General features: G+C 35.9%; 3 protein-coding genes across 3 annotated transcripts in view; 1 reads left to right on the forward strand and 2 right to left on the reverse strand.

The window, feature by feature from the left end:
• Positions 1–2936, forward strand: part of LOC119739762 (cilia- and flagella-associated protein 46-like) — a 47474-nt gene extending 44538 nt beyond the window's left edge. The window contains exon 17 of the mRNA XM_038214814.1: positions 2578–2936. Within this exon, the coding sequence (XP_038070742.1) occupies positions 2578–2588 (11 nt within the window). The 3' untranslated portion in view covers positions 2589–2936. The remainder of the gene's footprint in view (positions 1–2577) is intronic.
• Positions 1721–2764, reverse strand: LOC119739765 (asialoglycoprotein receptor 2-like). The gene is made up of 2 exons (XM_038214817.1): positions 2436–2764; positions 1721–2300 (listed from the first exon to the last, which is right to left on the reverse strand). Exons 1-2 carry the CDS (start codon positions 2740–2742, stop codon positions 2104–2106), a joined length of 504 nt encoding a protein of 167 aa, XP_038070745.1. The 5' UTR covers positions 2743–2764; the 3' UTR covers positions 1721–2103.
• Positions 2937–4938: 2002 nt separating the features above from the next.
• On the reverse strand, positions 4939–5631 carry LOC119739766 (tetranectin-like). The gene is made up of 2 exons (XM_038214818.1): positions 5301–5631; positions 4939–5166 (listed from the first exon to the last, which is right to left on the reverse strand). The coding sequence occupies exons 1-2, from the start codon at positions 5614–5616 to the stop codon at positions 4970–4972; spliced, it is 513 nt and encodes a 170-aa protein (XP_038070746.1). The 5' UTR covers positions 5617–5631; the 3' UTR covers positions 4939–4969.
• Positions 5632–10680: the final 5049 nt, after the last annotated feature.

Raw genomic sequence — 10680 nt, forward strand, 5'->3', positions numbered from 1 at the left:
GTACTGCAATGAAGTAACTGCATTTCATGTTGAATCATTCTGTAAAGAATTCAGCCTCCAATATTTTCTTTTAATTAAGAGAGTGAAGATACCAAAATAAGTTGGAAGCCCGGCCTTTGTATCACGGACAATATGAACTGGTGCAGTATATTGATCAGAGGTAGTACAAATAAAAACAACCATTACGACTCCTGTTCCCATTTCTGTAACAATGAGTCAACACAAAATTATGAGAATGGACCCTAAATGCATTGAATGGTATGCAGAGATTCTGGGTGATTCATTAACTTGAAGATGATTTTGACTTATTTGTACAAGTTTAGTAAAAAACAGGGAACTCAAAGGGCGCCCTCTATTTCTTAAAGAAGATCTACATGAAGCACTCAGATCTAGGATGTGAAAGCCTAATTCTCTTAGTAAAAGAATAAATTAACCCCTCAAACAAAAACCATTTAAAATTCCGTTGTCATGGTTTCCAAAAACCACCCCTATTTTCACACTTGAGAATTATTTGGAAACAACGAAAATGGAAGTAGCCCACATCCGGCTGAGGAACCCCCTCACAAACATGACCAAAACAGAACTATCAACCATTCCTTAACTCAAAACCAATCCGCAGATTGACATCAAACCTTATGACAAAGGCCAAGATCATGAACCGCGAGGACTATCTGCCAGTCGGTTTCAAACATACCATCATCTCCCACTCTCTGTTATTTTCTTTTAATTTCACAAGGGAAGATATCAAAACATGCTGGGTCTCTTTCTGTTGTATCGGTGCCACTCACTTCTGCTTAGTGTGTCAATCAATGACAGGAAAAGCAACAATCATTTGAGTCATCTTTGACCATGACAGAATCTCAATAATGATAACTGACATGTGGTTACCAGAAGTTGTTGTTTTGTTTCATTAACTCGAAGACTCCATCAAGTAGAGATTTGAAGGAGCCATCAATATGCAAGTAGGCCACGCTGTATTGAACCTTGTTATCAGAGGCAAGATTGGTGCAACTTATCGCCAAAAGTGAAAGTCAGTCAAAAACTTAATTTCAGGTATATCACGCCCAGTCAAAAGTGATGGATACCCAGTCAGACTTTGCAGCGCGTTTTACAAGCCATGAGATGGAACATTGCAACAAACATTTCCTTTGAGTAGCTTGTGTCACAACTTGAAAATGGATGTCTTGTGATTGACTTGTGATAACTTGGGATGACTTGTTGCTGACTTCATTCAAACTTAATACAAAGCTCAAGTTTTCATCAGAGAAGAGCAAAACCAATAATAAAATTTCAATCTTTAATTCTGAGAGGGTGCATCTACATGTACCGGGTAATTTATTTCAATATCCAATTGCCAATCAATTTGCTACACCACAATTTCAACGTCTTGTATGCAAGCATTATGTTATTATAATTAAATAAGAAGAATACAATGCAAGATAACATAAAATAGACTAACACAGAAAATAAGACAAACCTATGACCGCATGGACAAAATGGTCAGCAAAAGCGAAAAAACTCACTATGGTCATCAGACCTGCTGACACACATGTAACGCTATATTTTGAAAGAATTGTTTACATCCTTTCTGCTTGATGTTGTTTGAGTTAAAAGTTCGCCTCTTTTCTAAGACAAATCAAATTCTATATCAGAATGTTATTCTTCAAATAATTTAGAAGAAAAGCATTAGCAGTAAACTCTTGTTGGTATTTTTCACTTTACGCACTTAGCTTCACTAAACATAAATATAACACTGAGCAGCATTCTCATTGTTTTGTCATTTAAATTTGTTTGGTATTTTTACCAAGTTTACATGTATTTTTCTTTCTACTTGTGTGCCTTGAACCTTCTGAGCTCGGAATTTTTTGGTATTGTGTTGTGAATTTGACTTTGCTTTTTGAGGTGATGCGTTCGATTCCTGTAATAGTCAGTGTCTTTTATTGCCATAAAGAGTTCTTTTTTCCATCCTGTATATTGAACAGGGAAGCTATATTTGACAGATTGAGTCTTTTGTTCTCATCATTGCGGGTTCGAATCTCTACTAAGTAGGCAAATTACATGGTGTCCATTTTTGATTGCCAGTCTATAATTACTTGTTGCTGATTAAAAGTGCAGCTGTGGTGCAGGTTGGATGCATATTGCAGGGCGTTGAAGATCACAGTGTGCATCATTCCATTTCCCTTCTTGATGTACCCACACCTCGGCACAGTGCTCACCATCCCAGTTATCAGGTTGTGGATTCTCTGGACCAGTCGACCAATTCCTGAACTCAACCTCATCGTTCTCACACTTCCAAGTACCTATTGAACAAAATAACAGAATGGAAATAAATACAGAGGTGGGAATTCCCAAACAACCATTCTTCAAAACAAACAAGCTCACAATGTTCTGGTATTAATTTGTTGATATTTTGTAAATTCAAAATTTCAACCGACCTTCTTCCTGGAGATCATTGCAGTTTATCCAAAAGTGGGATTGCTGTAGCTGGAGCAGGAACTCAGTTTCCTCCTGAGACTGTGGCACAACCAAGACACTTCCCATCTTGATGCACTCATCTTTTGCCTCCCACCATGTCAGGGGCTCAGTGATGGCTTTGTAGCATTTACCACCCCACTGGATCCAAGTAGGAGGACACGCCCCTCTACGACCACCAATGGAGGCCTTACACATCTCGTTACCACCAGAGCAACCCATCATCAGATGAAGGCTCATCAAGCCAAAGATGAACCCTCTAGACACCATTATCTCTCAGGCCTTACTCAACTGGTGTCTGGTTCTGCAATGAAGTTACTGCATTTCACGTTGAATCATTTTGTTGAGAATTGAGCGTCAGATATTTTCTTTTAATTAAGAGAGTGAAGATACCAAAACAAGTTGGAAGCTCGGCCTTTGTATTAAGGACAATATGAACTGGTGCAGTATATTGATCAGAGGTAGTACAAATAAAAGCAGCCATTGCGACTCCTGTCCCCATTTCTGTAACAATGAGACAACTCAAATTATAAGAATGGACCCTGAATGCATTGAATAATATGCAGAGGTTCTGGGTGTTTCATTAACTCGAAGATGATTTGATTTCTGTGTATGTATTGAATAGAGACGCGAGACGTGAGATTGTAACTGGGCCAAGTAGAGCTGAACCACTTTGTCACTCATTTCTACCAAATCTCAATGAAAAATCATCCAAAAAGCTGTGGTCTGACATGTTTGAAAGGAAGAACCATGTATGCATGAAAGACATCTGAATCTAAATATTACAAAATGATTTGAAACATATTGCAGACAAAGTCTCTTTTCACCAATTTATTAGATTGCAACACACAGAAATCCTCTTTTTCATTATGTATCAAAGTTCTAGCGGCTGGTTTCAGTATGTCCTTTACACCATCTGATCACTGACAATTTGATTTATTTCAGTTGTTTGGTGTTGATGTTCACATTTATATCTTTTACAGCATCATTTTAGGCCTATACTCTCTGACTTCAACGACATGGTTTCTTCATCACATAACGTTAAATTTGACATAACAGTGGTAAGGAACAATTCTATATCTTAGGTTTCATTTTCTGTGTAGAAGAACTTCAAACAGGAAAACTATATTGTGCTATTTATACTGTTGACTACCCGGTAGTTCATCCACTATTATTTCAGCTTCACATTTAAATCATCTATAAACAGCCTAATAACATCAGTTTATAGCCATGGGCATTGGGATATTGTGAACTTTTAGAAAAATTCTGGATCAGAGCATCATATACTAGTTGGTAGAGTAGCCTGTTTAGTTTTGTGTCACCTAAACTAGGTTTTTTGGAGGAACTAATCAGACCGGCTGACACACATGTAATGCTATAAAGCAAATTTTGTGAGAATTGTCAACTTGATCAAGTAGATTTTTACATCCTTTCTAAATGATCTCTGAAAGAGTTAAAACACTGCCTATTTTCTAGGGCAAGTTACAGTCTGTTTCAGACCTTTATTCTAAAGTGTGTATCAAAACAAAATGCAAACAGAATATAACAGGATGCCAGAAGTAAATTTTTAACCAACTGAGATAACATAGGTATGGTTTGAAAGAAACGCCTTTTCACTTTAAAATGAGACAAACTTAATACAGAGCTCAAGTTATCATCAGAGAAGAGCAAAACCAGTAATAAAATTTCAATCTTTAATTCTGAGAGGGTGCATCTACCGGGTAATTTATTTCAATATTCAATTGCCAATCAATTTGCTACACCACAATTTCAACGTCTTGTATGCAAGCATTATGTTATTATAATTAAATAAGAAGAATACAATGCAAGATAACATAAAATAGACTAACACAGAAAATAAGACAAACATATGACCGCATGGACAAAATGGTCAGCAAAAGCGAAAAAAAAATCACTATGGTCATCAGACCTGCTGACACACATGTAACGCTATATTTTGAAAGAATATTTTACATCCTTTCTGCTTGATGTTGTTGAGTTAAAAGTTTGCCTCTTTTCTAGGACAAATCAAATTCCATATCAGACTTTTATTCTATAAGTAATTAAGAAAAAAAAAGCTTAAGCAGTAAACTCTTGTTGGTATTTGTTACTTTACGCACTTAGCTTCACTATACATAAAAATAACAATTAGCAGCATTCTCATTGTTTTGTCATTTAAATTTGTTTGGTATTTTAACCAAGTTTACATGTATTTTTCTTTCTACTGTGTGCCTTGAACCTTCTGAGCTTGGAATTTTTTGGTAGAGTGTTGTGAATTTGACTTTGCGTTTTTGAGGTGATGCGTTCGGTTCCTGTAATAGTCAGTGTCTTTTATTGCTATAAAGAGTTCTTTTTTCCATCCTGTATATTGAACAGGGAAGCTATATTTGACAGATTGAGTCTTTTGTTCTCATCGTTGCGGGTTCGAATCTCTACTAAGTAGGCAAATTACATGGTATCCATTTTTGATTGCCAGTCTATAATTACTTTTTGCTGATTAAAAGTGCAGCTGTGGTGCAGGTTGGTTGCATATTGCAGGGAGTTGACTATCACATCGCACATCATTCCATTTCCCTTCTTGATCTACCCACACCTCGGCACAGTGCTCACCATCCCAGTTATCAGGTTGTGGATACTGTGGACCAGTCGACCAATTCCTGAACTCAACCTCATCATTCTCACACTTCCAAGTACCTATTGAACAAAATAACAGAATGGAAATAAATACGGAGGTGGGAATTCCCAAACAACCGTTCTTCAAAACAAACAAGCTCATAATGTTCTGCTATTAATTTGTTGATATTTTGTAAATTCTAATTTCAACCAACCTTCGTCCTGGAGATCATTGCAGTTTATCCAAAAGTTGGATTGCTGTAGCTGGAGCAGGAAATCAGTTTCCTCCTCAGACTGTGGCACAACCAAGACACTTCCCATCTTGATGCACTCATCTTTTGCCTCAGACCATGTCAGGCGCTCAGTGATGGCTTTGTAGCATTTGCGTCCCCACTGGTTCCAAGTGGGAGGACACGCCCCTCTACGACCACCAATGGAGGCCTTACACATCTCGTTACCACTAGTGCAATTACCCATCATCAGATGAAGGCTTATCAAGCCAAACATGAATCGTGTATTAGGCACCATCATCTCTCACATCTCATGCCACTGATGTCCAGTGGTGAAATGACTGCACCTCAACTTGTAATATTCTTGTAGAGCAATATGTAGATATTTGTTTTTGGTGAATGTAACAAGCGACTGTTAGGCCTACTTGTCCAGTTTCATGTGAAATTTGGAGTTGGACTCTTTCATGTATGAAATCTGGTGCCGGCACGGTTTTATTGGTTGAACCTTCACAATCCTCATGCAGGCATGCACAATGCTACCAGTGAGTCAGTACATCATAGTCCTAAATTCACACTACACCCGTACATTTGCATTCTGAACGACATTACGCAGTATTCCATATTTATAGTTGTTGTTTACCAGAGGGCCTTAGCATTGTGTGGTGTTTTGTTGAACGAAATCATTGGAATTTGTAATTTTTGACTTTTTTTTTTACTCTTGTGGACCGAAAAGTTTAGATTTTTTTTACCGAAAGGGTTATTATTCAGCTCGGTTAACTATCAGCATCCAGACTTCAACCAGTCTTAAACAGAGTGTTTAATACCTTCCAATCACACATTTATTCCTTTATTTAAGGATTCTATACATTTTGCAATTGTACAAGTTGTTAATATGTCGGATATCAGCCTAGGGGAGCTGCAGTTTTCCTGGTCTTTTTTTATTTTTGTATAAAACTCCAAAGAATCCATAAAATTGCTGTAAGTTACAAAATCAAAAAATTAAAATGTGGAAAGGTCATGAAACAGAGAACATTTTTAGCCAAGGGATTTTTAAACAACCAAATCTAAAATACCGGAATATTTTCAAAATATCTTTCTTGCTTCAACTATATTTCTGAGAAGGTGCATATAATTCATTTCAATATCCTATTGCCAATTTATTTGCAAAATCACAATTTCAGCATCCTGTAACCAGGCATTGTGTTATTATTATTATTTTTATCATTTTATATAGTGAATCAAAACAATACAATACAAGATCATGTAATACATGTATAGCGAATAAAAACAATACAATACAAGTTAATAAATTATACATACATGTAACATAGCATAAAATAGACTGATACAGAACTTAAGATAAAACCATATGACTGCAAAGGAACAGCAAAAGCAAAAAAAATCAAAAAAAAAAATCACTATGGTCCTCAGACTGGCTGACACACATGTATATGTAATGCTAGAAAGCCAATTTTGAAAGACTTGTCAACTTGATCAAGTAAATTTTTACATCCTTTCTAAATGGTTTCTAAAAGAAGTAAAACACTGCCTATTTTCTTGGACAAATTACACTTTGTTTCAGACTTTTATTCTATAAGCAATTTAGAAAGATAATAAGCAGTAAACGCTTGTTAGTAGTTTTCACACACAGCACTTGGCAACATCTTGTTAGCAGCATTCCTATTTTTTAGTCATTTCAGTTTGTTTCAGATCACCAAGTGTACATGTATGATTTCAAGTTGTGTGTCTAGAACCATTTGAGCTTGGAATTTTGAGCATTTCTTGTAATGATGGGTCTGATTCCTGATATGGTCACTGTCTTTTATTGCTAGAGTCCTTTTTCCGTCCTGTAACAGGGAAGCTTTATTTATATTTGACAGACTGAGTATTTTATTCTCGTCGTTGTGGGTTCGAATCTCTACTAGGTAGGCAAATTGCATGGTGTCCATTTTTTTTTATTGCCAGTCAGTAATTACTGTTGCTTCTTAAAAGGTACATGTATGAAATCTGGTGCCGGCATGGTTTTATTGGTTGAACCTTCACAATCCTCACACAGGCATGCACAATGCTACCAGTGAGTAAGTACATCATAGTCCTAAATTCACACTACACCGGTACATTTGCATTCTGAACGACATTACGCAGTTTTCCATATAAGTTGTTGTTTACCAGAGGGCCTTAGCATTGTGTGGTGTTTTGTTGAACGAAATCATTGGAATTTGTAATTTTTGCCTTTTTTTTTTACTCTTGTGGACCGAAAAGTTTAGATTTTTTTTACCGAAAGGGTAATTATTCAGCTCGGTTAACTATCAGCATCCAGACTTCAACCGGTCTTAAAAAGAGTGTTTAATACCTTCCAATCACACATTTATTCCTTTATTTAAGGATTCTATACATTTTGCAATTGTACAAGTTGTTAATATGTCGGATATCAGCCTAGGGGAGCTGCAGTTTTCCTGAAGTCTTTTTTTATTATTTGTATAAAACTCCAAAGAATCCATAAAATTGCTGTAAGTTACAAAATCAAAAAATTAAAATGTGGGAACATTTTTAGCCAAGGGATTTTTAAACAACCAAATCTAAAATACCGGAATATTTTCAAAATATCTTTCTTGCTTCAACTTTATTTCTGAGAAGGTGCATCTAATTTATTTCAATATCCAATTGCCAATTTATTTGCAAAATCACAATTTCAGCATCCTGTAACTAGGCATTGTGTTATTATTATTATTTGTTTATCATTTTATATAGTGAATCAAAACAATACAATACAAGATCATGTAATACATGTATAGCGAATAAAAACAATACAATACAAGATAAGAAATTATACATACATGTAACATAGCATAAAATAGACTGATACAGAACTTAAGATAAAACCATATGACTGCAAAGGAACAGCAAAAGCAAAAAAAAATCAAAAAAAAAAAAAATCACTATGGTCCTCAGACTGGCTGACACACATGTATATGTAATGCTAGAAAGCCAATTTTGAAAGACTTGTCAACTTGATCAAGTAAATTTTTACATCCTTTCTAAATGGTTTCTAAAAGAAGTAAAACACTGCCTATTTTCTTGTACAAATTACACTTTGTTTCAGACTTTTATTCTATAAGCAATTTAGAAAGATAATAAGCAGTAAACGCTTGTTAGTAGTTTTCACACAGCACTTGGCAACATCTTGTTAGCAGCATTCCTATTTTTTAGTCATTTCAGTTTTGTTTCAGTCGTTCACCAAGTGTACATGTATGATTTCAAGTTGTGTGTCTAGAACCATTTGAGCTTGGAATTTTGAGCATTTCTTGTAATGATGGGTCTGATTCCTGATATGGTCACTGTCTTTTATTGCTAGAGTCCTTTTTCCGTCCTGTAACAGGGAAGCTTTATTTATATTTGACAGACTGAGTATTTTATTCTCGTCGTTGTGGGTTCGAATCTCTACTAGGTAGGCAAATTGCATGGTGTCCATTTTTTTTTATTGCCAGTCAGTAATTACTGTTGCTTCTTAAAAGGTACATGTATGAAATCTGGTGCCGGCATGGTTTTATTGGTTGAACCTTCACAATCCTCACGCAGGCATGCACAATGCTACCAGTGAGTAAGTACATCATAGTCCTAAATTCACACTACACCGGTACATTTGCATTCTGCACGACATCACACAGCATTCCATATAAGTTGTTGTTTACCAGTGGGCCTTAGCATTGTGTGGTGTTTTGTTGAACGAAATCATTGGAATTTGTAATTTTTGCCTTTTTTTTTTACTCTTGTGGACCGAAAAGTTTAGATTTTTTTTACCGAAAGGGTAATTATTCAGCTCGGTTAACTATCAGCATCCAGACTTCAACCGGTCTTAAACAGAGTGTTTAATACCTTCCAATCACACATTTATTCCTTTATTTAAGGATTCTATACATTTTGCAATTGTACAAGTTGTTAATATGTCGGATATCAGCCTAGGGGAGCTGCAGTTTTCCTGAAGTCTTTTTTTTATTATTTGTATAAAACTCCAAAGAATCCATAAAAATGCTGTAAGTTACAAAATCAAAAAATTAAAATGTGGAAAGGTCATGAAACAGGGAACATTTTTAGCCACGGGATTTTTAAACAACCAAATCTAAAATACCGGAATATTTTCAAAATATCTTTCTTGCTTCAACTTTATTTCTGAGAAGGTGCATCTAATTTATTTCAATATCCAATTGCCAATTTATTTGCAAAATCACAATTTCAGCATCCTGTAACCAGGCATTGTGTTTATTATTTATTTAAAATATCTACCGGTACCACCATGGTTTATTGCCTAGCAATATGGCAACTTGGGCAGCACTGGTAACCTTGAGATGTACATTGTACGTGTAATAATGTTGCTATGCATTTTGCCATAATAAAAAACAGGAAAAGATGCTATACATTTTGCAAATGCACTAGTGGGTAATGGTGGGGGAGTGTGCCACCTTCAAGAAAATGCCCAGATATCAGCCTAGGGGAGTTCCAGTTTTCCTGAAGTTGCTTGTATTTTTTAATAAAACTCCAAAGGATCCATACAAATGCTGGAAGTTACAAAATAAAAAAAAATAAAATGTGGAAAGGTCATGGAAAAGGGAACACTTTTAGCCAAGGGATTTGACCCAAATTTAAAATACCGGTATATTAAAAAAGATCTGTCTTGCTTCAACTTTATTTTCGAATTAGATAATTGATTTCAACATCCAATTACCAATTTATTTGCCACATCAGAACTTCAGCATCCTGTATCTCAGCATTTTGTTATTATTATTATTACTTTTATCATTTTATATAGCGAATAAAAACAATACAATACAAGATAACACATTATGCATAACATAGCATAAAATAGACTAATACAGAACCTAAGACGAAACCGTATGACTGCAGAGGAACAGCAAAAGGAAAAAAAAATAAAGGGGAAAAAAATATTCACCATGGTCCTCAGACTGTCTGACACACATGTACATGTAATGCTATGACTGGTACCATCTTCCAACATAGGGGGCGCTCTTCAAAACCAATGATTATATGCTAAATATGCATTATGTGCCTTTTTCAGGCCGTATTGTATGGGTTTTGGGACTTGATTTTTATATTCCTCGTTTATATCAAAAATATCTATACCATTATTGGGATATGGTTACTTCTAAGAAATAGTAAGATACTTTAAGGGCATTTTTGTTGTATCTTGAGGGGGCACTTTACTGTTCGAGGGGGCACATTTATGGCTGCAAAAGGGGCACTTGGGAAAATCTGGGGGGGGGGGGGCAAAAGCCCCCCCGGTTCCGCCGCCCCTGCCACTGGATCCAAGTAGGAGGACACACCCCTCTACGACCACCAATGGAGGCCT

The sequence above is a fragment of the Patiria miniata genome, unplaced genomic scaffold (genome assembly GCF_015706575.1).
Source record: "Patiria miniata isolate m_02_andy unplaced genomic scaffold, ASM1570657v1 HiC_scaffold_4, whole genome shotgun sequence".
NCBI lineage: Eukaryota > Metazoa > Echinodermata > Asteroidea > Valvatida > Asterinidae > Patiria > Patiria miniata.

What these genes read in the sequence shown, in the direction of transcription:
- LOC119739766 (XM_038214818.1), bottom strand. Translation starts at nt 5,616, where the DNA reads ATGATGGTGCCTAATACACGATTCATGTTTGGCTTGATAAGCCTTCAT. An exon ending in CAATGATCTCCAGGACGAAG is followed by an intron (nt 5,167 to 5,300) that starts GTTGGTTGAAAT and finishes TTTGTTCAATAG; the next exon opens with GTACTTGGAAGTGTGAGAAT.
- LOC119739765 (XM_038214817.1), bottom strand. Translation starts at nt 2,742, where the DNA reads ATGGTGTCTAGAGGGTTCATCTTTGGCTTGATGAGCCTTCATCTGATG. An exon ending in CAATGATCTCCAGGAAGAAG is followed by an intron (nt 2,301 to 2,435) that starts GTCGGTTGAAAT and finishes TTTGTTCAATAG; the next exon opens with GTACTTGGAAGTGTGAGAAC.